The sequence below is a fragment of the Rana temporaria genome, chromosome 4, assembly GCF_905171775.1.
Source record: "Rana temporaria chromosome 4, aRanTem1.1, whole genome shotgun sequence".
Taxonomy (NCBI): Eukaryota; Metazoa; Chordata; class Amphibia; order Anura; family Ranidae; genus Rana; species Rana temporaria.
The window spans coordinates 432,964,055-432,991,960 of record NC_053492.1 but is presented as its reverse complement, the minus strand read 5'-3'; the positions used below and the strand labels follow the sequence as shown (position 1 = coordinate 432,991,960).

At 43.2% G+C, this 27,906-nt stretch overlaps 1 protein-coding gene across 1 annotated transcript in view; it reads right to left on the bottom strand.

Annotated features, from left to right (window-relative positions):
* Nucleotides 1-27,906, bottom strand: part of USH2A (usherin) — a 1,018,338-nt gene that overhangs the window by 406,779 nt on the left and 583,653 nt on the right. Inside the window, exons 39-40 of the mRNA XM_040347840.1 lie at nt 23,711-23,858; nt 7,550-7,692 (exon numbers count right to left, since the gene is read on the bottom strand). Coding sequence (XP_040203774.1) covers nt 7,550-7,692; nt 23,711-23,858 — 291 coding nt within the window. The remainder of the gene's footprint in view (nt 1-7,549; nt 7,693-23,710; nt 23,859-27,906) is intronic.

Here is a 27,906-nt window from a genome sequence, read left to right as displayed (position 1 = left end):
AAAATTATAAGTTCAGTTTTGGATAGATTGAGTTTGATGTATAATAATAATAATAATTTGCTGGGTAATTGGGAGCCAGTGTAGGGATTGGAGGAGAGGGTTGGCAGACACTGCGATTTTATTGAAGACTCTACAATAAAGGTGATTTTTAGATGTGTGTCCGACAAATTTCTTTGAGAGCGAGCCAGCCCCAATTAGTGTGCCAGCAGTGGTAGATGGGTGGACTGACCTGGAGGGTTGCTTGCTTTCTTCGTAAATGCCTACGTATACTGGCTTTGTAAAGCCAGTATAAGTAGGCATGTTTATTTATTTCACAACCAGTCTAAACAACGATCTCACATCTATGGCCAGTTTAAAACTTAGCAGTAAGCACCAGTTTAATTCCCTGCGTTCTTAAGTAGCAAGCGAACCCCCACCCTCCACACGCTTTACATAAAGAGTTGCCTGTGCGGGTCAACACAATTATGTAAAACACGAGGAGCGCCTGTAACTGACCTAGTTGGCTAATACAATGAGAAGCTTTGAACAAGAGAAAACTTATGTTCACCGCGGTAGCTATCACTTTCTAAAGTAAGAATTCATGGGTGAGATGACATGAAAAAGATGGTTATAAAATTTTAATGGAATGATAAAAGGCAAAAGTCAGCCTCTCAGCTGAATTCTTAAAATCCCTATATATCACCATCAAGTTCTTAACTGTAAAATCAATGTAGAATATAACATGTTGTCAATGGTCTTGTCGCGGGATGGAAGACAGCTAAGGATGACAGCTACACGGCTCGGAGCGCGTGCAAAGAGAAAAAAATAACAGATCGTCTTCGGCTTCCAAGCAATTATTTGTACAACTAATTATCGATAAAGGTTCGGCTTTCTATTCTTCCCTCTATTCCGCCACATGAGGGTAAAAAAAAAAAAAAAAAGAATCATTCATATTCTGAGACTACCATCGTTAATAAAAGGAGATTGCTTCATTTCTGCAAATTAAATTATCTTTTTTATGGCATGCTATTTTGCTCAACTACTTTTGAAGTCTGTACTTGAAATGAAGGGGAAAAGTACCATAAATATGTCCCGATTATCTGTCCATTGTGAAACATACTTATTTACCTTCATTTTCTTAATTTTTGTTGTCCCTGTTACCTTAAAGTGATACTAAAATCTTGTTTATCTTTCTTTAAAAATAACAAACATGTCATACTTACTTTCTATGTGCAGTGGTTTTGCACAAAGCAGTCCTGATCCTCCACTTTTCGTGTCTATCGCCTGAGCTCCTGGCCCCTCCCTCCTGTCGAGTGCCCCTACAGCAAGCAGCTTGCTATGGGGGCAGCCGAGCCAAGCCACAGCTCCATGTGTCCATTCAGACACAAAGCCACTGCTTGGCCCTTACTCCTCACTCTACTGATCGGCTAACCGACTTTGATTGACAGCAGCAGGAGCCAATGGCGCCGCTGCTGTGTCTCAGCCAATTAGGACGGCCAAGGCATTCGTGCACATCGCTGGATATAGATGGGGCTCAGGTAAGTTGAGGGGGGCTACTATACACAGAAGGTTTTTTATCTTGTTTTTTTTTAAATCAGATTTTTTTTTTTTATTGTGCATCAATTTAGTCAAGGTACATACACTTATAAAGGTCATAGTGTAATAAAAGTATTATATACAAAGTGATAAATTGAGGTAAAGTAAAACCAGTTGCACAACAAGTATAATATCATGCATAGTAACTTATGTTTAACGGCTTCAGCCCCGGGAAGATTTGGCTGCCCAATGACCAGGCCATTTTTTGCAATACGGCCCTGCATCGCTTTAACTGACAATTGCGTGATATTGTACCCAAACAAAATTGATGTCCTTTTCTTCCTACAAATAGAGCTTTCTTATGGTGGTATTTGAATGATCACCTCTGCGGTTTTTATTTTTTGCGCTATGAACTTTTTGAAATTTTGAAAAAAACTCAATGAGCTAGATTCACGTAGCTCGGCGTACCTTTTGGCCGGCGTAGTGCAACTCATATGCGCTACGCCAGCGTAAATCAGGGAGCCCAGAACGGTATTCTGCAAGATCTAGCACCGTACGTTGCGCTGGCGTAGTGTAAATAGGCAGGCGCAAGCCTGCCTAATTTAAATGTGTAAGGTAGTGGGCGTGTTGTATACAAATTAGCCGTGACCCCATGTAAATGTTTTCACGAACGAACGGCGCATGCATGCTCAGAGTCACGTCGCATATACTCCCTAAGATACATCGGCTCAATGCTTTCGACATGAACGTAACCTACGCAAAATACAGTCTGCTATTACTCCTGAGTATGGCGTTACCACATGTGCGAGACTTTTACACAGCGTGGCCACATACAGAGGCCCAACATGCAGGGAGCATCTTCAGGTGTTCTGGAGAATAAATTGCACATCTAATTTCCTGACTACTTCTTATGCAGCAAACACACGATCGGTTCGTCTCAAGAAAACAGTCCAATGGACCGTTTTCATCGGACGAACCGATCGCGTGTGGGCCCCATGTTTTTTTCCCATCGGTGAAAAAACTTAGAACCTGTTTTAAAATTATCTGATGGTTAAAAAAACGATAGAAAAAAACGATCGTCTGTGGGCAAGTCTATCGGTTAATAATCCATGCATGCTCAGAATCAAGTTGACGCATGCTCGGAAGCATTGAACTTCCTTTTTCTCAGCACGCCGTAGTGTTTTACGTCACGGCGTTCTGACACAAACTGATTTTTAACTGATGGTGTGTAGGCATAACTGATGAAAGTCAGCTTCATCCGATATCTGATGAAAAAATCTATCAGACCGTTTTCATCGGATGAACCGATCGTGTGTACAGGGCATTAGAGTTTTGAAGGCCCTGGAGCACCAGGACAATGGAAACGCCCCAAAAATGACCCCATTTTGGAAAGAAAACACCCCAACGTATAATCTATGAGGCATAATAAGTCTTTTGAACATTTTTTTCTAAAAGTTTTTGGAAAATGTGGAAAGAAAATTAAAAAGCATTTTTGTTACACAAAGTTGTCCATTCATACAATATTTCTAACACATAGCATGTACATAGCAAAAATGACACCCCAAAATAGATTTGCCTACATGATACCACATGTGGGAGACTTCCACAGCCTGGCCACATACAGAGGCTGGGTACTGCTGAGTACAGCTGGGTACTGCTGAGTCTGGTTGGGTACTGCTGAGTATGGTTGGGTATGACTGGGTACGGCTGAGTACGGCTGGGTACGGCCGAGTATTGCTGGGTATCACAGAGTATGGCCGGGTACAGCTGGGTATCACAGAGTATGGCTGGGTATGGCTGAGTATCACCGAGTATGGCTGGGTATCACTGAGTATGGCTGGGTATCACCAAGTATGGCCGGGTATGATTGAGTATGGCTGGGGGTTGATGGGATGGATAGTTGAGTATGGTGGAGGGATGGCAGAGTATGGTGGGGGGATGGCAGAGTATGGTGGAGGGATGGCAGGATGGCAGAGGGATGGCAGAATGCAGAGTATGGAGGAGGCATGGCAGGATGCAGAGTATGGTGGAGGGATGGCAGGATGTCAGAGTATGGTGGAGGGATGGCAGAGTATGTTGGAGGGATGGCAGGATGCAGAGTATGGTGGAGGGATGGCAGCATGCAGAGTATTGTGGAGGGATGGCAGGATGCAGAGTATGGTGGAGGGATGGCAGAAGCTGCATTGTCACTGAGCAGCGCTGTGGGCACTACACATCCAGCCCTCAGCGCTACTGCATCCGATCTCTCTGAGACCCGTTTCCCGATTGGCAAAAAGGAGAAGTGTTCTGATTGGCCGCCGAGGAGGAGAGAGGAGACAAAATCTGCAGAGCAGGGGAAGCCGTCCGTGATGCCCGCCCCCTGTGATACCTGCAGAGGAGAGCAGGGGAAGGGGATGCAGTCTGTGATGCCCGCCATAGATAGGGTAAGTGCTCCGTACCCGACCGAATGGAGGGAGGGGGTGGCTGTGGGTGTACTGTTTGCCGCCCCCCCCAAAAAAGATTTACCACTAGCCGCCAGTGCTTGTGACAGTTGTGGTCAAAGTGCACGCATCTACCATCACAAGGAGATTGCACCTATTCAACCTGCATGAGAGTTGTGTTCAGAAAAAGACTTTGCTGTCAAAAAGGACATAAGAGCAAGAGTACAGTTTGCCTTTGAACATATAAGCAAAGACCAGGCTCTTTAACAGACTGATAAATCCAAGATAGAGTTGTTGGGTCACAGGCAAGGCCGATCCTCGCTATAGGCTCACTATGCAAGCCGCTTAGGGTCCCGCAAAGCTGCAGAGTCCCCGCCTGGTGAGAAGTCATTTTCACCCCCTCACCCCGCTTATCAACTCGCTGGCTGCATTGGAGAAGAGGTAAGAAGTCAGCACCCCTGCAGCAGAACACCCCCTCCCCCCGCTTCTCAACTTTCTTTAATGTCACTGTCGTCAGCGCCCCCCGCTTCTTATTTTTAATGTGCCATGTAATTTTGCTTAGGGCCCCAGGGAGGTCAGGATCGGCACTGGTCACAGGAACTGTAGACATGTTTGCCACAATCCAAAGACAGTTGTAGAAGAACCACCTAATAACAACAATGCATGATGGAGGAAATGTTATGGTTTGGGGTTGCTTTGCTGCTTCAGGGCATAGACAGCCCTCAGTCAACGAGTCAACTATACATTCTACATCATATTAAAGTGTGCTTGACGAGATTGTGAGACCATCTGTCCAAAAGTTAAAGTTAAAACAGAAATTAGTCTTTCTACACAATAATAAACTGGTGTGCACTAGCAAATCCACCAGAGAATGGCATACGGAGCAGAAAAAGAGAGTGATAGACTGCCCTCATTTTATTCCCAATACATTTTGTATAGGGATTTTGAAATGGGCAATTCATGCAAAAAAAAACTCTTGCAACTCTTGCATGGAGACATGGTCAAAATTTTCAGAATTAAAGGGGTTGCAAAGGTAAAAAAAAAAATCCCTAAATAGCTTTCTTTACCTTAGTGCAGTCCTCCTTCACTTACCTCATCCTTCCATTTTGCTTTTAAATGTCCTTATTTCTTTTGAGAAATCCTCACTCCCTGTTCTTCTGTCTGTAACTCCACACAGTAATGTGAGGCTTTCTCCCTGATGTGGAGAAAGCCTCTTGAGGGGGCGAGCAGGAGTGTCAGGACGCCCACTAACACACAGCTCCTTTCTCTATCTACAAAGTAGAAAGGGTTCTGTCCCTCCTGCTCGCCCCCCTCCCCCCTCAAGAGGCTTTCTCCACACCAGGGAGAAAGCCTCGCATTATGGTGTGGAGTTACAGACAGAAGATCAGGAAGTGAGGATTTCTCAGAAGAAATAAGGACATTTAAAAGCAAAATGGAAGGATGAGGTAAGTGAAGGAGGACTGCACTAAGGTAAAGAAAGCTATTTAGGGATTTTTTTTTTTACCTTTACAACCCCTTTAATGCCAGAGACTGCTGGGCAGAAGTAATTTCTGCTAAAGGGCCAAAAGGGTACTTAACTTTTACACAATCAACATTTAGATGTATTGATATTCTTGTTAAATAAATTACTAAAATGCACGTTCTTATTGAAGTATATCAGTTTTATCTGCACTCACTTTGATTAAAGATCAAATTTTTGCCTGTTCAAATACGTTTGAAAAACAACAGAAACACTAAACATGGGATGCATTTTTTTCAGGATCTTCAGTATATTTTTCTCATGACTGTTTATACTGAACAGCTATACTACTAAAATGCCACTTACAGCCACCTGATTTAAACCTGCCTAACATACAGAAACTACTAGAAATAAGACTGCAGTAGTTTTTCAAGAGATAAAACTACAACATACATAGCAGGGTATGCTAGATATCACGGGAAGTCCATTGATTTCACTAGCTTCATATCAGGAAATAGTTTCTTCAAAAGAAGACACCCAAATTCCTGGCTGACCACTCAGTAAAGGTGGCATGTACTTAAAAAAAAAAGTATATCAGGCTTGCAATGTTGGTCGTGTTGGTATGTGTAGTAGAGATAAAATACACCCTTTTCATGCCCTTGTTGTTTACACCTGTTTTACAGTCCATATCTAATCTTCTTACTCTATGTTTTTCCCTAGAGCATGTAGAAATTGCCTATAAAATATCTTCTGAATGAGAACTTGAAAGTGAAACTTTATTTGCGATAAAACTGAGTAAAACTTAAACAAAAATTACGCAGTTGACACACGGTATGTTTATTGAAAAGGCGAACAATGGTTACATTTCCTAACCCTTTCCAAAATGGACATCCAACTCAGTCAAGGGATCACACCTTGTTGATAGTCACAATGAACTTCAGCTCAGTTAGCAGCTGACTGCTTTTTTCTTTAAATTTTTATTAAATGGAAGCTTTAATGGATTTGGGGTCAATTTAATTTATAACGTTTGTTTTTTATTTTATATTTTTCTTGTAATGTTTATACATTTTTAAATTATTAATACAGTTAGCTTTAATAAACCTTTAATACAGGGTGCTTTGGCAGTGACAGTGCAGTGAGAAGGGGGAGCAGTCAATGCTCTGCTGTTCAGTTCCATGTGTACATTTCAACTTGAGGTTTTGAGCTCTGTAAACAGTATTTTTTTTTCAGTGTGTAGAATTGACAGGTAAATATGTACAAATAAGCTCCTGGTCTTACCTGCTGGCAGGAAAAGAGAATCTATAGCGTATATTTTCTAAAAAGCGTGTTTTGCTATGGAAAATATGCTCCAGCATCAGACCATTCAAATGAAAAGAAATGGTGTGCCTAAAATCAAAATATGAATTGTTCTGTTTTCGGATCTTTAATGGCTGTTATGAATTTTTTATGTGCATTTCATGCAGGACCCAAATGTATGCAAACCTAAATATTAAAGTTGTTGAATAGAACCATTTTCGCTTTGTAAATGTAGTGTAAGATTTCTTTATAAAACAAGGGGGTGTTATCCCACTGGAAAACCAAAGGGTGGTATCCCTGGGGACAACTAAGGGGCTACTATGGCAAAGACGGACAATATTATGGATAAAAAAGTTTAATTTAGCTTGTAGAAAAATAATAATTATACAAAATATAAATAAGCTGAGATATCAGAGAACATGAATACCTTTTGAGCTAAAAAGCTCTATTAACACATCTACAGACATGGCCGGCCAATACTACACCAGTGAACAAAGTTCATTAAGGTGTGACACAGGGTAGATTTACCCTCTCTATTGTCCTATTAATCACTGAGGAGAGATATCTAAAAGAGGAATTTCATTTGCTTCGTAGAGATTTCCCTTCACATACTGTTGGCGTAGGAATGAAGTGATATCTCCGTTCCCCAAAAATAGAATCTCCACTGTGCTGATCTGGTAGCTGCAAAGCTAAAACTACAAGTGAATTTACACAGCACATACAGAAATTTGCATTTTATAACATTACCATATAATTCTCGTATTTCCTATATATTCCTTCTGGGTTACTTCTGTATTAAAGAAAACCTAGACAAAACCCCCTCTGCTGCCATGACAGATGGTATGGAATGTGTACTTACTGTCTTGTTCGGTTGACATATTGACCCATCTGCTGTAGGTGTCACCATATATATTGGAGGCAACAATCCTTAACTCATATGTTGTATACGGCTGAAGATCCTTAATGGTGTAGGTTAAGGAAGCACTAGGGCCCGAAAAGAGACTACAAGGATGAAAAGTAAACAAGTTAGATTCATGGCAAATATCCAAAAATGGCCTCCTACTCAGATAAGTAAATAATTTCATTTCATCATAATTGTTATGTTAGAAAGATTTTTTTTTAGAAAGTTTTTGTTATTTCGGGAGACTACATATTCCAGGTTTTGAATCGATTCCTATATATTTTTTTTTTTATCTTTTGTTATTTCTGAAGATTGGCTACATTAGTTTTAACGTCTTATTTCATTATTTTGGGAGATTACTTATGCACTCAAAGTCCTCCCTGCTAGTCCATCCCACAAAGAGAAATGGAATGAGCTGATTGGATGCTATTGACTGGGGTCACATGCATTCAAAAGTAAGGAATGAAACCAAATTAAAGCGGAGTTCCACCCAAAAATGTAACTTCCACTTTTTGGAATCCTCCCCCTCCTCCAGTGTCACATTTGGTACCTTTCAGGGGGGAGGAGGTAGCAGATACCTGTGTAATACAGGTATTTGCTCCCACTTCCAGGCATAGATCACCTACGCCACGTCCGGCGCCTACTCCGTCCGCCCCGCTGTCTTCTGGGAGACACACAGGTCCCAGAAGACAGCAGGGACCAGTGGGATCGCGCAGCTTCACTTCCTGGTTCCCTACTGCGCATGCGCGAGTCCTGATTCCCTTACTGAAGATGGCGGCGCCCTGGACATGTAAGTATCCATATATTAAAAGTCAGCAGCTGCAGTATTTGTAGCTGCTGACTTTTAATATATTTTTTTTTTCCGTCGGAACTCTGCTTTAACATCGGATTTATTTGTTATGTTATGATTCAGAGATTCTGATGGATCCACCTCCATCGATCCCAAACACAATAAGTAGGAATCATCTTTTTTCACTTTTATACCTTGCTGTATTTAGTACAACATGTTTCCATTTCATATGTAGTGCATTATTTTTTTTAATGAAAAATGTTAAAGCGGAAGTCAAGGAAATTTTTTTTTTATATATAGATTTGCTATGTATCAATAAATTACTTAAATGATAATTCTAAATCAAAGTTTGGTCTCTCATAAGGTCAATAAGAGCATGACCCTCTTCATTTCACCCATTCAAAATACACGATTTGTGATTGTATGAGGAGTGAGGTGGGGCAGATGAACATCATGATCTTCCTTAGTCCAATCAAAGAATGCCTTGTATTCTGTAATTATAATAAAAAATATTATATGAATGGACGAGGTGAGCAGCGAGCGGAAGCTCATTCTGACTACATAAGGGACAGAACTTTGATTTACAGCACTGGAGGTTTGGTGCTTACAGTAGTGACATGGCTCATCAATACGTTTTACGTAATGCAACAGCCAGCCACACATGGACAACCATTATTAGAGGTCATTTATTGGTACATAGCAAAAGTTAAAAAAAAAAAAATGTTTTCCTGGATTTCCACTTTAACAATTTTTGGTTAAAAATTAGATCAGTATTTTTACAAAGATGCATTAGGTTTCCTCTTCTTTTAACGAAACCAAGATCTTTAAAATGTACTTCATGTAGGCAAAATTGTTATGGATTATTAAACTGATGATCTGCACACATTCATTTTTATGAGCCAGAGAAAACCCATCCATAAGTTTGGATTTCATCCTGAATGTTCAATCAGTTTTATTGCATATGGCTTGAGAAATTGAGCATTTTAAAATTAATAGATGTATATATGAATAAATAAATTAATCAATTAATTAATTAGCTAAAATCAATATATAGGCATATTACACTACAAAATGAATTATACTGGATTATATTTTCCTTTAACTTTAAATAAAATAATTTCATAATTTTTTATTGGTCACTTGCTGCTGTCTACTTTGCCCCCTTAAATTCATTACCAGGACAATATGGGGGCAGATCCACAGACAGAGTACGCTGGCGTATCTACTGATACGCCGGCGTACTTTCAAATTTGCCGCGTCGTATCGTTGTTTTGAATCCTCAAAACAAGATACGACGACTTCTGGGTTAGATCCGACAGTCTTTGTACGCCTTCGGATCTAAGATGCAATTCTTCGGCGTCCGCTGGGTGGCGTTCACATCGTTTTCCGCGTCGGGTATGCAAATTAGCTATTTCCGACGATCCACGAACGTACGACCGGACAGCACATTTTTTTACGTCGTCTGTAGTTGGCTTTTTCCGGCGTATAGTTAAAGCTGCTATTTTGTCGCGTATAGTTAGATTTGCCATGTTAAGTATGGCCGTCGTCGAAATTAGAATTTTTTCTTTTTTTTGCGTAAGTTGTCCGTGAATCGGAATGTACGTAAGTCACGTCTAAGTTTAAAAAATTACGTCCTTGCGACGTCATTTCGTGCAATGCACGGCGGGAAATTTAGAAACGGAGCATGCACGGTTCATTCGGCGTGGGGACGCGTTTCATTTAAATGAAACACGCCCCCTAATCGCCGATTTGAATTCCGCGCCGTTACACCACTTGAGATACACTACGCCGCCGTAACTTACGGCGCAAATTCGTTGTGGATTCGAACCGGCATAATGTAAGTTACAGCGGCGTAGCGTATCTCACATACGCTGCGGCGATGTAGTTGTATGTGAATCTACCCCTATAAGTATATAGTTACATTCTCCTGGTAGTTGTACTTTCTGAAACCTATTAACAATTGTTATGTGAGAAACAATAATTTGATTTCTCCACAAATTAGGTAATACTTTTTTGTCACTTCTTTTAGAAAGAGTTACACAATAATAACCATTTTAAAAATATATTCAAGCTACATATCCATTTAGTACAGTACACTAGAATTATTAAATTAAAAATATTTACTGGAACCAAATGTACTTCGTTAATTTTTATGTATTAAAAACATTACTGGAATCAACAAAATCATTTTTGAGATTACATATATATTTTACATACCATCTTTTCAAAACAATTATTTATTTTATGCATGTTAATTCATTATCGAAATATCCTAAGAATATTGTCAATCAATGCAAAAGCTGACAAAAATTAAATGCTGGAATGGACAGTATTATTTTTTTAAATCACACATACATTTTACATTTCATAATTTCCACACAATTATATGTTTACTCATTACCTACACTTCCTTAGAATATCATCAAGATTTGCAAAAGCTGGAACAGACAGTACATTTTTTTAAATCACATACATTTTTTATGCACCATGTTTTTTTTATCACAGTTATTTTCATTGACTTTTTCTGCATTTTCTTTTCTTATTTATATTTCTTCAGAATTATTATTTTTATTATACCGGGTTTAGCGCCAACAGCTTGTGCAGCACTTTACAACATGGGGGCAGACAGTACAGTTACAATACAATTCAATACAGGAGGGATCAGAGGAACCTGCTCATTAGAGCTTACAATCTAGAAGGGAGGGTCAAGTGGCACAAACGGTAACAGCTGTGGGGGATGAGCTTATGAAGAAAATGAAAATACAGTTGTTAGGTGATAGGCTTCTCTGAAGAGAAGGGTTTTCAGGGATCGTCTAAAAGCTAATAGAGTAGGAGATAATTGGACAGATTGGGGTAAGGAGTTCCATAGGATTGGAGAGGCTCTGGAAAAGTCCTGGAGGCAAGCATGGGAGGAGGTGATGAGGGAGCTAGAGAGCAGGACAAATGAAGAGAACGATTAGGCTGGTATTTTGAGACTAGGTCAGTGATGTAGCTGGGGGCAGAGTTGTTAGTATTTTTAATTGAATTAGTTGGGTGAGCAGAAGCTAGTGGAGGAATTGACAGAGAGGTGTAGCAGACACATAGAGCGATTGGTAAGGTGGATGAGTCTGGCAGAATATCTTCAAGATTTTGAAAAGCTGACAATATACAGCAGACATGTCCAAAGTCCGGCCCGTGTTCCAGTTTGATGTGGCCCCCACTTGAAATTTGCATATATATACATGTACATCTGTGGCCTGCCAAGTATATCCATCTGTGGCCCCCAAAGCTTATGTTTTTTATGCTGTTAATATATCTATCTTCTTTAGCCTGACAAATCCTGAGCACTGCACTTATTGTTAGTATGAACTGGGGGGGGGGGGGGGGGTTGGTCGTGTTTAGAGCCGATATGAAGTGCAAAGAGCCAATCACAGGCAAGGTGACTATTCCCAATCTCTGATGCAGAGATTGGGGGAAATGTCACAGTGCCTGTGATTGGTGGTGGCGCTGCGCACTGTCAGCTTCCTTGCGGGCTCGGGCACATAGACTTGTGAACATGCTCCGGCTCATCCTAAGAATGAACATGGCACTCTGGGATTTGTCAGGCTAAAGAAGATAGATATAACAACAAAAAAAACATAACACGCTCAAACTTTGGGGACCATAGATAGAGTTACTTGAGGGGCCACATCAAACTGGAACACGGTTCCTTTCCTTTTGAGAGATATAGATAGAGAGATAGATAGATAGATAGAGAAATAGAGAGCGATAGATAGTGATAGATAGATAGAGAGAGAGAGAGAGAGAGAGAGAGAGAGAGAGACAGAGAGAGAGACAGAGAGAGAGAGAGATATAGAGATAGCGAGAGATAGAGATTTATATATATATATATATATATATTTAAACATAATACGCCTGAGCTCATCGTTACCCTGAGCGGAGAAGAGAAGATATCCAGTAAAACCTTGGATTGTGAGCAAAATTTGTTCCAGAAACATGCTTGTAATCCAAAGCACTTGTATATCAAAGCGAATTTCCCCATAAGAAAGAATGGAAACTCAAATGATTTGTTCCACAACCATTTATTCATAGGTCTTTCAGTTTATAGTCCATATAAAAAGATCATAGCAATGTGACCAGGTTGTGTAGCCATACAATTTCCATCCACAAATGGAAGCCTCCACAAGGGGATTAGAAGCAAATTCCAGCAGGAGCTGCAGAGAATAAAAGAGAAGAGAGGGGCCTCTAAGCATAGCAATATGTTGCTAAATGTTGTACCGTCATTAAATATAACCATATTGCTACACTTATGGCCCGTACATAAGGAATTTCCAATGGCCTAAAATCCTATGGAATTTTTCGTTGGAAAATTCCAAGACAGTTTAAGCTGTCTTGCATACACACTGTCAGACCAAATTCCAACCGTCCAAAACGTGGTGACGTAAAACACTACGACGAGCCAAGTAAAATGAAGTTCAATGCTTCCGAGCATGCGTAGACTTGATTCTGAGTAGGGATGAGCCGAACATACCCGGGTTCGGTTCGCATCAGAACGTTCGAACAGACCGCGGGTTCGCGCGAACATTTAGAACCCCATTGAAGTCTATGGGACTCGAACGTTCGAATTCAAAAACGATCATTTTAAAGACCAATATTCAATTTAATGTTGGTAAACGTCTTTCAGAACCCGGGTCTTGCCCCAGGGAACATGTATCAATCGAAAAAAATATTTTAAAAACGGACGTTTTTGCGGAGCAGCGATTTTAATGATGTTTAAAGTGAAAAAAAAAAAATGAAAAATTCCTTCAAATATCACACCTGCTATGTGTCTCTAGTAGTGGCACATGTTTAGAAATGTCCCTGCACAACATTAAATTATTATAAGAACAAAGTAATTTAATACTGGTTGCGCACGTGCTGTGTGGGAACAATATCTCGATTATTTTAGGGGTGGTGGGGGGGTGGCATTATCTTTTTGGGAAAGCAAAATTGTAGAAAAAAGGGCACCCCTCAAACATACTGTAATTGTAGCGCAACAAAGAGCCACGTGCAAAGTATTGCATCAAAAATTGTTATTAGGCGCCCTTGTTACACAGGGGCATAAAAATGTGTCCGTAGGCGCAACATAACACTGCAACCCCTCCCAATATCTGTAATTGGAGCGCAACAAGGAGCCACGTGCAAAGTATTGCATCAAAAATTGTTATTAGGCGCCCTTGTTACACAGGGGCATAAAAATGTGTCCGTAGGCGCAACATAACACTGCAACCCCTCCCAATATCTGTAATTGGAGCGCAACAAGGAGCCACGTGCAAAGTATTGCATCAAAAATTGTTATTAGGTGCCCCTGTTACACAGGGGCATAAAAATGTGTCCATAGGCGCAACATAACACTGCAACCCCTCCCAATATCTGTAATTGGAGCGCAACAAGGAGCCACGTGCAAAGTATTGCATCAAAAATTGTTATTAGGTGCCCCTGTTACACAGGGGCATAAAAATGTGTCCATAGGCGCAACATAACACTGCAACCCCTCCCAATATCTGTAATTGGAGCGCAACAAGGAGCCACGTGCAAAGTATTGCATCAAAAATTGTTATTAGGTGCCCCTGTTACACAGGGGCATAAAAATGTGTCCATAGGCGCAACATAACACTGCAACCCCTCCCAATATCTGTAATTGGAGCGCAACAAGGAGCCACGTGCAAAGTATTGCATCAAAAATTGTTATTAGGCGCCCTTGTTACACAGGGGCATAAAAATGTGTCCGTAGGCGCAACATAACACTGCAACCCCTCCCAATATCTGTAATTGGAGCGCAACAAGGAGCCACGTGCAAAGTATTGCATCAAAAATTGTTATTAGGCGCCCTTGTTACACAGGGGCATAAAAATGTGTCCGTAGGCGCAACATAACACTGCAACCCCTCCCAATATCTGTAATTGGAGCGCAACAAGGAGCCACGTGCAAAGTATTGCATCAAAAATTGTTATTAGGTGCCCCTGTTACACAGGGGCATAAAAATGTGTCCATAGGCGCAACATAACACTGCAACCCCTCCCAATATCTGTAATTGGAGCGCAACAAGGAGCCACGTGCAAAGTATTGCATCAAAAATTGTTATTAGGTGCCCCTGTTACACAGGGGCATAAAAATGTGTCCATAGGCGCAACATAACACTGCAACCCCTCCCAATATCTGTAATTGGAGCGCAACAAGGAGCCACGTGCAAAGTATTGCATCAAAAATTGTTATTAGGTGCCCCTGTTACACAGGGGCATAAAAATGTGTCCATAGGCGCAACATAACACTGCAACCCCTCCCAATATCTGTAATTGGAGCGCAACAAGGAGCCACGTGCAAAGTATTGCATCAAAAATTGTTATTAGGTGCCCCTGTTACACAGGGGCACAAAAATTAGGCCTTAGGCCACGTGCAAAGTATTGCATCAAAAATTGTTATTAGACGCCCCTGTTACACAGGGGCACAAAAATTAGGCCTTAGGCCACGTGCAAAGTATTGCATCAAAAATTGTTATTAGACGCCCCTGTTACACAGGGGCACACAAATTAGGCCTTAGGCCACGTGCAAAGTATTGCATCAAAAATTGTTATTAGACGCCCCTGTTAGACAGGGGCACAAAAATTAGGCCTTAGGCCACGTGCAAAGTATTGCATCAAAAATTGTTATTAGACGCCCCTGTTACACAGGGGCACAAAAAATAGGCCTTAGGCCACGTGCAAAGTATTGCATCAAAAATTGTTATTAGACGCCCCTGTTACACAGGGGCACAAAAATTAGGCCTTAGGCCACGTGCAAAGTATTGCATCAAAAATTGTTATTAGACGCCCCTGTTACACAGGGGCACAAAAATTAGGCCTTAGGCCACGTGCAAAGTATTGCATCAAAAATTGTTATTAGACGCCACTGTTACACAGGGGCACAAAAATTAGGCCTTAGGCCACGTGCAAAGTATTGCATCAAAAATTGTTATTAGACGCCCCTGTTACACAGGGGCACAAAAATTAGGCCTTAGGCCACGTGCAAAGTATTGCATCAAAAATTGTTATTAGGCGCCCCTGTTAAACAGGGGCAGAAAAATTAGGCCTTAGGCACTGGTGGCGGAGCACAGAAAAACAAAATTTCTTACTAGCTAACAGCATGAAAAGTGAGGAGGAGAAGGATATTCCATCAGCAGCACAACAGGACAGTCACTCAGCATCAGCAGTCTCAAAGGGATCTGATATTTCAACACAAAATTCTTATTCAGTAACATCAGCATCAGGTGCTTGGTAGCCGGTGTTGATCCAAGCCTGATTCATTTTGATGAAGGTCAGTCGATCAACAGAGTCGGTGGAGAGGCGTACCCTGTGATCGGTCACAAAGCCTCCAGCAGCACTGAATGTACGTTCTGAAAGAACACTGGATGCAGGGCAAGCCAGTAGCTCAATTGCGTACTGTGCAAGCTCTGGCCAGTGATCCATCCTCAAGACCCAGTAAGCCAGAGGATTTTCCGTGGGGAAGGTGTCCAAGTCGGATCTTGCCGCTAGGTATTCCCGGACCATGTAAACCAGACGCTGGCGATGGTTGCTGGAACCGGTCAGACCTTGGGGCTGCGGACTAAAAAATTGTCTGAACGCATCGGTCAGACGGCCACCTTCTCCACCGCTCCTTCTCTGACTCACCGAAGCCTCAGCAAGACGTTGTCCAGGGCCAGGTTTTGGTAATCCCCCCGGTTCTGGGAACGCATTGCACAGACCCTTCTGCAAGGCCTCCCGCAGTAGTTTCATCTTCTGCTCCCTCTGCGATGGCAACATAAGATCCGTTACCTTACTCTTGTAACGTGGATCAAGGAGAGTTGCCAGCCAGTAATGATCCCTCTCCTTGATAGCACGTACACGAGGATCCTTACGCAGGCTTTGCAGAATCAGGGAGGCCATGCAGCGTAGGTTTGCAGAGGCATTTGGGGCAAGTCCTCTGGGTCACTGAGGACGACAGGATCCTCAGCCACCTCATCCCAGCCACGTAAAAGTCCACGTGTTCCTTGGGACTGTAAATGATCCCTTGAAGACTGCTGCTGTTGATGCTGAGTGCTAGGCTCCACCTCCATGCTGCTGATACAATCCTCCTCCTCCTCCTCTTCCTCATCCTCCTCCTCCTCTTCCTGTGTTCCAGGTGGGCAAGCAGGAACAGTGTCTGGATAAAGGGGGCCTTGAGAGGTAAGGAAGTCCTCCTCTTCCTCCCTCTGTTCTGCCTCAAGGGCCCTGTCCATTATTCCACGTAAGGTGTGCTCCAACATGTGAATAAGCGGGACAGTCTCACTGATGCATGCACTGTCACTGCTCACCATCCTCGTGGCCTCCTCAAATGGTGACAGGACAGTGCATGCATCCCTGATCAAGGCCCACTGGCGTGGTGAAAAAAACCCAAGCTCCCCTGAGCCAGTTCTGCTGCCATATTGGCACAGGTACTCATTGATGGCCCTCTGCTGCGTGTGCAGCCGCTGCAGCATGGCCAACGTAGAGTTCCATCTGGTGGGCATGTCACAGATTAGGCGGTTCTTGGGCAGGTTGTATTCCCTCTGGAGGTCTGTCAGCCGAGCAGTGGCATTATATGACCTCCGGAAATGCACACAGACTTTCCTGGCCTGCCTCAGGACATCCTGTAAGCCAGGGTACCTGCCCAAGAACCGCTGCACCACCAAATTGAGAACATGCGCAAAACAGGGCACATGGGTGAGTTTTCCACGTCGCAGGGCAGAGAGGAGGTTGGTGCCATTATCGCTGACCACCATTCCAGGCTTCAGCTGGCGTGGCGTCAACCACCTCTGAGCCTGCCCCTGCAGAGCTGAAAGAACCTCTTCCCCAGTGTGGCTCCTGTCTCCCAAGCACACCAGCTCTAGGACCGCATGGCATCTCTTGGCCTGCATTCCTGCGTAGCCCGTCGTACGCCTACGGAGCACGGCTGGTTCTGAGCCAACATCACCACAGGAAGAGGCCACAGAGGAAGAAGAAGAGGAGGGGTGGAGGAGAGAGGTGTGTCACAAGCAGTTGTAGTGTTTTGGAGGCGTGGTGGTGGAACAACCTCCAAAACTACTGTGCCTTGACCTGCGTCCTTCCCAGCTGCCAGCAGAGTCACCCAATGGGCCGTAAAAGACAGGTAACGTCCCTGTCCATGCCTGCTGGACCATGAGTCAGCGGTAAGATGCACCTTACCACTGACCGCCCTGTCCAGCGAGGTATGGACATTGCCTTCCACATGCCGGTAGAGAGCCGGAATCGCCTTCCGTGAAAAAAAGTGGCGTTTGGGTACTTGCCACTGAGGTACTGCACATTCCACAAACTCACGGAAGGGGGCAGAATCTACCAACTGAAAAGGTAGCAGTTGAAGTGCTAGCAATTTTGCTAAGCTAGCATTCAACCGCTGGGCATGTGGATGGCTGGGAGCGTACTTCTTTCGGCGCTGCAGCAGCTGGGGCAGGGAAATTTGTCTGGTAATATCAGTAGATTGGCCGGATGTACTACCACTACTACGTTGTGACACACCTATTTCTACACCTTCGGTGCAGGCTGCAGAGAGGACTAGGGGTCTAGTGGGGTTTGAGGTCACAGAAGGGCAAGGGGAGGACCGCTTTGGTCTTTGGTGTGGGTCTTTCTGGTATGCCTGCCAACGAGCTGCATGGCAGGTCGACATATGTCTGGACAAGCATGTGGTGCCCAAGCGGGTGATGTTTTGGCCACGCGAGATACGCTTGAGACATATGTTGCAAACAGCAAAGGTAGCATCTGATGGACAGGTTTCAAAAAAGGCCCACACCAAAGAACTTTTGCTGTACCGTTGAGACACAGCAGCGCCACGTAATGCAGTTGGTGTACTGCCCTTAAGCTGACCCCTGGAGGGCTTCCTGCCTCTTTGAAGATGTGCCTGTGCCTCGTCCTCTTCCTCCTCCTCCTCTCTCCTACCAGGCACCCAGGTAGAGTCAATGACCTCATCATCCCCTCCCTCCTCATCATCACTGGCGACAACCTGGCAGTATGCTCCAGCTGGGGGAACATCACTCCCAGATTGTTGTCCCTCTCGGCCACCCCCTCTCCCTGGGCTCACATCAATGCCTTCCTCTATCAGTGTTCCGTCATCGGAGTCTTCAAAACGCTGTGCATCTTCAGCTAGCATGTACCCAACACTGTGTTGAAACAGTTCGGGGGACTCCTCAGGAGGACACGGTGGGACTAGGGAAGGATTGTGTGATCCCATTGTGCAGAGGGTAGAGGACGCCTTGGCAGCTGCTTTGCCAGACAAACTATAATCAGTCTGTGTGAGAGAGGATGAGGAGGATGAGGACGGCTTGGTCATCCACTCAACTAATTTCTCAGCATGTTGAGGCTCAACACGGCCAGCTCCCGAAAAGAAGGACGAGCGGCCACGGCCACGTGCTGAAGAGGATGCACCACATCCATCACCAGCGTTACCTCTAGATGCAGAGCCTGCTTGCCCTCGTGACTCTCTGCCTCTCTTTGTCCTTCCAGCCATAGTTATGCGTTCAGGTGTTATGTAACAAAATAGTCGCTGTCACACCAACTGCGTTCAGATGGTATTAAACAGCAACCACACAGTAAGAGCGACTTGGCTCAAGTGTAAAGTAACAAAGTAGTCGCTGTCACACCGACTGCGTTCAGATGGTATTAAACAGCAATCACACAGTAAGAGCGACTTGGTTCAAGTGTAAAGTAACAAAATAGTCGCTGTCACACCAACTGCGTTCAGATGGTATTAAACAGCAACCACACAGTAAGAGCGACTTGGCTCAAGTGTAAAGTAACAAAATAGTCGCTGTCACACCGACTGCGTTCAGATGGTATTAAACAGCAACCACACAGTAAGAGCGACTTGGCTCAAGTGTAAAGTAACAAAATAGTCGCTGTCACACCAACTGCGTTCAGATGGTATTAAACAGCAACCACACAGTAAGAGCGACTTGGCTCAAGTGTAAAGTAACAAAGTAGTCGCTGTCACACCGACTGCGTTCAGATGGTATTAAACAGCAATCACACAGTAAGAGCGACTTGGTTCAAGTGTAAAGTAACAAAATAGTCGCTGTCACACCAACTGCGTTCAGATGGTATTAAACAGCAACCACACAGTAAGAGCGACTTGGCTCAAGTGTAAAGTAACAAAATAGTCGCTGTCACACCGACTGCGTTCAGATGGTATTAAACAGCAACCACACAGTAAGAGCGACTTGGCTCAAGTGTGAAGTAACAAAATAGTCGCTGTCACACCAACTGCGTTCAGATGGTATTAAACAGCAACCACACAGTAAGAGCGACTTGGCTCAAGTGTAAAGTAACAAAATAGTCGCTGTCACACCGACTGCGTTCAGATGGTATTAAACAGCAACCACACAGTAAGAGTGACTTGGCTCAAGTGTGAAGTAACAAAATAGTCGCTGTCACACCAACTGCGTTCAGATGGTATTAAACAGCAACCACACAGTAAGAGCGACTTGGCTCAAGTGTAAAGTAACAAAATAGTCGCTGTCACACCGACTGCGTTCAGATGGTATTAAACAGCAACCACACAGTAAGAGTGACTTGGCTCAAGTGTAAAGTAACAAAATAGTCGCTGTCACACCAACTGCGTTCAGATGGTATTAAACAGCAACCACACAGTAAGAGCGACTTGGCTCAAGTGTAAAGTAACAAAATAGTCGCTGTCACACCGACTGCGTTCAGATGGTATTAAACAGCAATCACACAGTAAGAGCGACTTGGTTCAAGTGTAAAGTAACAAAATAGTCGCTGTCACACCAACTGCGTTCAGATGGTATTAAACAGCAACCACACAGTAAGAGCGACTTGGCTCAAGTGTAAAGTAACAAAATAGTCGCTGTCACACCGACTGCGTTCAGATGGTATTAAACAGCAACCACACAGTAAGAGCGACTTGGCTCAAGTGTGAAGTAACAAAATAGTCGCTGTCACACCAACTGCGTTCAGATGGTATTAAACAGCAACCACACAGTAAGAGCGACTTGGCTCAAGTGTAAAGTAACAAAATAGTTGCTGTCACACCGACTGCGTTCAGATGGTATTAAACAGCAACCACACAGTAAGAGCGACTTGGCTCAAGTGTAAAGTAACAAAATAGTCGCTGTCACACCAACTGCGTTCAGATGGTATTAAACAGCAACCACACAGTAAGAGCGACTTGGCTCAAGTGTAAAGTAACAAAATAGTCGCTGTCACACCGACTGCGTTCAGATGGTATTAAACAGCAATCACACAGTAAGAGCGACTTGGTTCAAGTGTAAAGTAACAAAATAGTCGCTGTCACACCAACTGCTTTCAGATGGTATTAAACAGCAACCACACAGTAAGAGCGACTTGGCTCAAGTGTAAAGTAACAAAATAGCCGCAGTGACACCAACTGCCTTTAGTTGCTATTAAACAGCACGCACGCAGTAATAGCGACTGCGGTCAAATGCGATTTAACAGCACGCACGCAGTGACACCAACTGCCTTTAGTTGCTATTAAACAGCACGCACGCAGTAATAGCGACTGCGGTCAAATGCGATTTAACAGCACGCACGCAGTGACACCAACTGCCTTTAGTTGCTATTAAACAGCACGCACGCAGTAATAGCGACTGCGGTCAAATGCGATTTAACAGCACGCACGCAGTGACACCAACTGCCTTTAGTTGCTATTAAACAGCACGCACGCAGTAATAGCGACTGCGGTCAAATGTGATTTAACAGCACGCACGCAGTGACACCAACTGCCTTTAGTTGCTATTAAACAGCACGCACGCAGTAATAGCGACTGCGGTCAAATGCGATTTAACAGCTCGCACGCAGTGACACCAACTGCCTTTAGTTGCTATTAAACAGCACGCACGCAGTAATAGCGACTGCGGTCAAATGCGATTTAACAGCACGCACGCAGTGACACCAACTGCCTTTAGTTGCTATTAAACAGCACACACGCAGTAATAGCGACTGCGGTCAAATGCGATTTAACAGCACGCACGCAGTGACACCAACTGCCTTTAGTTGCTATTAAACAGCACGCACGCAGTAATAGCGACTGCGTTTCTGTGCAATTCAATAGCCCAGTTGCATTAACAGCGACTGCGCTTCTGTGCAAATAAATTGCACACGTGCAGTAACAGGTAATGCGTCTGTGTGTGCAATTAACTAGCACACGTTAAATAACACAGAATAATTATATTTAAAGTAAATCCCTAATGCAGGCAATACAACACGTTAGAGCGCTGCATGTAGAACAATCTCCTGCCTGATAGATAAACTAGCTGAGCTGTACAGTTTATAAACATATTGACAACGCCTAAGGATGTGAATATATTCTCTACAAACTGTACTTTTAACTATACTGACTACACTTCCTACTCTATCTATCTTTCTATCTATCTATCTATCTATCTATCTAGTTAAGACACTGTGTCTCTATCTCTCTATCTCTCTCTGTCTGACTGACTGATCTTCTCTAGAACCGCCAACACACTACACTAGGCAGCCGTGCAGGCTGCCTTTTATAGTGGGGGGCGTGTACTAATCCCCCTGAGCCATAATTGGCCAAAGCCACCCTGGCTTTGGCCAATTATGGCTCTTCGTTTTTTGAGCGCTGTGATTGGCCAAGCATGCGGGACATACAGCATGCTTGGCCAATCATCAGCGCTCAACGCCCCAGTGAATTATGGGACGTTTTGCGTCACTCGAATTTGGCGCGAACGACCCGTTTTGTTCGAGTTTCGACGAACGATCGAACGACCGATGTTCGAGTCGAACATACGTTCGAATCGAACGCGAAGCTCATCCCTAATTCTGAGCATGCATGGGTTTTTTCTCCTTCAGAGTTGCACACAGACCATAGGAATTTCCTATAATTTTTTTTTCCATTGGAAAAAAAAAAAAAAAACATGTTCTATTTCTAAACACTGACAGAAAAAAGTCCGGTGGGGCCCACACACGATTGGAATTTCTGATGAAAAGTCAGATGAAATTCCGATTGTGTGCACGCGGCATTAGAGGTGCCTCTCTTCTCTTTTATACTCTGTTGTGACTTGATGCTACTTGTATATCAAGACATCGCTTGTATATCAAGTCAAAATGTATTTAAAAATACTCTCAATCCAAGTTACTCTCAAACCAAGGTTTTACTGTATATATTATATATCATCATATATTGTCATCAATGTTATGAAATTAATAGTATGCCGTTTGCAATAAACTTTGCAAAAAATATTAAATTTGCATTTAATTTTAATGGTTCAAAAAAAGTCAGGCAAAATGGTCGGCCCTCATGCATGTTCACTTCATGAAATCTGGCCATCTTTGAAAAAAGTTTGGACACCCCTGATATACAGTATAATAGAAAAAAAAAATACTGGAACGGAAAGAATAAATTTCAAAATCACATTTAAATTTTAAATACAGTGGCCCAGATTCTCAAAGGGCTTACGATGGCGCAACGCCATGTACGCCATCGTAAGTCCTAATCTGGGCCGTCCTATCTATGCGACTGATTCTTAGAATCAGTTACGCATAGATATCCATTAGATCTGACAGGCGTAAGGCTCTTACGCCGTCGGATCTTAAATGCAGTTTTTTTTTTGTCCGCTAGGTGTCGCCTCCGTCGTTTTCCCCATCGAGTATGCAAATTAGCTAGATACGCGAATTCCCGAACGTACGCGCGGTCGACGCAGTGAAGTTACAACGTTTACGTTAGGTTTGCCCGGCGTAAAGTTGCCCCTGCTATATGAGGGGCAACCAATGCTAAGTATGGCTGTCGTTCCCGCGTCGAAATTTAAAAATGTATGTCGTTTTGCGTAAGTCGTCCGTGAATGGGGCTGGACGGCATTTACGTTCACGTCGAAACAAATGACGTCCTTGCGACGTCATTTGGAGCAAAGCACCCTGGGATATTCTTCGGACGGCGCATGTGCAGTACGTTCGGCACGGGAACGCGCTTAATTTAAATACTACACGCCCCCTACCCACCTAATTTAAATTAGGCGGGCTTGCGCCGGGTGATTTATGCTACGCCGCCGCAACTTTACACGCAAGTGCTTTGTGAATAAAGCACTTGCCTGTAAAACTTGAGGCAGCGCGTAACGTAAATGAGATACGTTACGCCCGCACAGTTTTGCGTGATTCTACGAGAATCTGGGCCAGTGTTTTCAACACAATTATTAATTTTCTATATTTGAATTTAAATCTGAATTGTAATTTTTTAGTTACTTATTTAAGAATATCCTTATTATTTTCAAAACCTGACTTTACTACTTATTTACCAAACCAATTTAAAAAGGCAGATATGATTTTGCTTACTCTATGATTTTGTTGGGATTTGTGGATCTCATCTGGAGCCGATAGCTAGGCAAGCCAGGAGCGTTATTACGAACTGGTGTAGGCCACACAACCTGAAGACTGGTCGGGTTGGCAGATGAAAGCCTTGGAGGCAGTACGCCATCTGGAGCTGTTGGGAAAAAAGGAACGTGGTGAATTAGAGCAGAGAAAACTATGGGGAACATATGCTGGGTAAAGCTGAAATGCTCCATATACTGGGAAAAAAAACTTCTCCTCAGGATCAACAGCAATGTTAACATGGACCATTTAATTTAATGTTTTACTGCTGAACTACCTTCAAACCAAATCTTATTTCAGCATTACCACGAGGCTAACAGGGTTAAAATAATACTAAAATGTTTCCTTACCTATAGCGACAATTTTATTCTTCATGCAGATAAAGTTACTTTTATGGTACATTACGTTTAAAAGGAAGCTTTTCGATGCAAGCTGAGCAAACAGTAAACACATGATGGATATTTGCCTTCGGAAAGGCTGTTTTTTACATCCTCGTGTTTTCACTCCATGACGCCACTACAAAATGTGTAATTACAGGTAACATCTGCGACAGAGCCATAAGGAATTACCATCTATTTCTTACAATGTACACAAGGTTTAAAGGGAAACTATACCTTTCTGTAATTGTTTGTTTAGATATACATGTGAACATGATCAGCTTAAAGCGGTGTTTCACCCTGCAGAACAACTTTTTATCATAAAATTCGGCATAGTAGCGCAAGCTACAGTATGCCTGTCTTAATTTTTTTCTCCCCGTACTCACAGTGTAATCGTACATAGAAGAATCCGACTGCCCACGGGGAATGGGCGTTCCTTTCAAGAGGGAGGGTGATTGACGGCCGGCTCTGGCACGTCACGCTCCCCGAAGACAGCCGGAGTAGGTCTCGGCTCTTCACGGCGCCTGCGCACAGACTATGCGCAGGCGCCGTGAAGAGCCAAGCCTATTTCGGCTATTTCCGGAAAAGCGTGACGCGCCAGAGCCGGCCGTCAATCACCTTCCGTCTGGATTGGAACGCCCATTCCCCGTGGGCAGTCGGATTCTTCTATGTACGATTACACTGTGAGTACGGGGAGAAAAAAATTAAGACAGGCATACTGTAGCTCGCGCTACTATGCCGAATTTTATGCTAGAAGAAACATATTTTTTTTTTTTTTTTTTTATAGGGTGAACCCCCGCTTTAAAGTGGTGGTCACATCAGATACATTGTATCGGGTCAAGTGTACAGTATCTATGCTATGAATTGTGTCTATCCCAGATTACAATACTCACCCTGACAATGCAGTCTTCAGTTTTTTTTCTCCAGAGGGACAGCACCATCTTTGTTTAGCCATTTCCAGGGTCAGAATATACTCTCTGGACTAAGTTGCCGGTGTTCTATCAGATTACCGCTACCCATCAGGTTGTGTAACGAAAGTGACGTTCTGACCAGAAAATACTTACTGCGCATGCGCTATGCGTTCCAACATGCGCTCCATGGCGCTATGGGTTCCAAACACATTATGATCTGACAGGTAGAGGTAATCTGATAAAACAGCGGCAGCGGACATCTTACTACACCCAGCTACGTCTTGAATCTCAGAGTGTTTTAGCAATAAAGTAAACGTATATAAATATAGTATATTGACACCTGTGATGCTGTTTTGATGTTACAGTTTTATAACAAGCTGGAGTGGACACCATCAGTAGGAAGGTAGCAGAGGCCATGTTGGCAGTGCCGATCCTGACCTCCCTGGGGCCCTAAGCAAAATGACATGTCACATTAAAGTTGAGAGGTGGGGGGGGGGCTGCCGAAAATGACATGTCACATTTAAGAGAGGGGAGGGGTTGTTCTGCTGTCTGTCGGAAATGACTTCTCACATCATTGAAGTGAGAAGCGGGGGGTGCTGACTTCTTACCTCCCATGCAGCCAGCGAGTTGAGAAGCGGGGTGAGGGGCCGAAAATGACTTCTCACCAGGCAGGGCCTCTAGTAATTTGGAATTTGGGGGTCCCTCCGCAGCTTTGCGGGGCCCTAAGCGGCTTGCATAGTAAGCCTGTAGGGAGGATCGGCCCTGCATGTTGGTACACCCCGCACTGCTCAGCGCTAAACCTTTAGGCTTTCAAAATTAAACATCCAAACAGCATCACAGATGTCAATATACTATATTTATTTATATACAGTACGCTCACTTTTTTGCTAAAATTAAAGATGTACCTGGATGTAGTAAGATGTCTGCTGCCACTGTTGTTGAACATGCTGATGGGCTCTGTTGGTAGTGAAGTGGAGAAGTGTGTGGAACGCATAGCACATGCGCAGTAAGAATTTTTGGTCGGAAAGTCACTTTCGTTACACAATATGATGGGTAGCAGTAATGTGATTTAACACCGGCTCAGAGATGACACAGCTATGTACATCCTGGTTCTAGTAGTTGGCTATGTTCACAAATACCTGACATGGATCAGCCCCTGTTGCAACCTCTTACCTTCTGATTTTCTACGAAGTTACATTGTTGCAGTCTGATAATCATAGAACAGGAGACTGAGGAAATGTTTTCTCCAGGAAACTGACATAATTTTTCAATAGACACAGTCACTTAACTGGAGCATATGTAGTGATATGTCTGTACAATACATTTTCTATTGAGAGTTTAAAAAAAAGTACAAAACAACAGGTAACCCATGCAGTGGGTTGATAATGGGTGTAAATAGTATTCAAATAAAGGTGGGATCATGTACAGCTTAAAGATTCGACATAAAGATTCAACTACATGGCCTCACGGCCAAGCCACAGGCCTGAACACACTGACCAGGTCTGAGGACCCAGATATAAAAAATGTAGGAGAAATGGAATAAGCCAGGAATAACAGGAATAGAAGTAATACGAGACAACAAAAAAAACTATATGAAAGAGAGGAAAAAGAAAAGGGTTAAGTAAGGGGGTAGGTCGGGAAAAGTTCCTACAGGCTCAGGAATTAGGGGTAGGGAATATGCTACAGGTTGCCCAGACTATTTAGGTGTAGGGAGGGAAAAGTGGATGATAGCCAAGGCTTCCAGACTTTTTTTGGATTGGGAATCATGGAAAATGCTAGACATTTTTTCATTAATCATCAGAGTGGTCAAGCAATACTTCACCATTGCAAATGGAGTGCTATTTTTCCAAGCCTTGGGTAAAGTACGTTTGGCTGGAAGAAATAAATAGGTTGCCAGCTTCTGTTGGTATAAAAATTAGCCTGGAATGCGACAATGTAATAAATCCAGTTTTGTGTCCTTGCAGATGGGTAGATGAAACAGCAAAAGTGCAGAAGTCCAAAGGCTCAGGATCAGAATCCGATTAAAGGGGTTGTATAGGTACAATTTTTTTTCCTAAATATCTTCCTTTACCTTAGTACAGTCCTCCTTCACTTACCTCATCCTTCCATTTTGCTTTTTCTTCTGAGAAATCCTCACTTCCTGTTCTTCTGTCTGTAACTCCACACAGTAATGTGAGGCTTTCTCCTCTCGGAAGAAATAAGGACATTTAAAAGCAAAATCGAAGGATGAGGTAAGTGAAGGAGGACTGCACTATGGTAAAGGAAGCTATTTAGGGGGAAAAAATTGTACCTTTACAACCTCTTTAAATGTAGGCAAGTCTACTAAACATGAATGGCTTTAAAGTGGAGGTTCACCCAAAAACTTAATTTTTAACATTAGATTGAGGCTCATTTTGTCTAGGGGAATCGGGTGTTTTTTTTTTTTAAATCGAAGCAGTATTTACCGTTTTAGAGATAGAACTTCTCCGCCGCTTCCGGGTATGGGCTGCAGGACTGGACGTTCCTATTTGATTGACAGGCTTCCGACAGGCTTCCGACGGTTGCATACATCGCATCACGATTTTTCGAAAGTCGGTGCGCAGGCGTCGTATAGAGCCGCACCGACGTTTGGCTTCTTTCGGCTACTCGTGACGCGATGTATGCAACCGTCGGAAGCCTGTCGGAAGCCTGTCAATCAAATAGGAACGCCCAGTCCCGAAGACCATACCCGGAAGCGGCGGAGAAGATCTATCTCTAAAACGGTAAGTACTGCTTCGATTTTAAAAAAAACACCCGATTCCCCTTGACAAAATGAGCCTCAATCTAATGTTAAAAATTGTTTTTCGGGTGAACTCCCGCTTTAATGTGCTGGACACAGCCTCTGAAACATCTG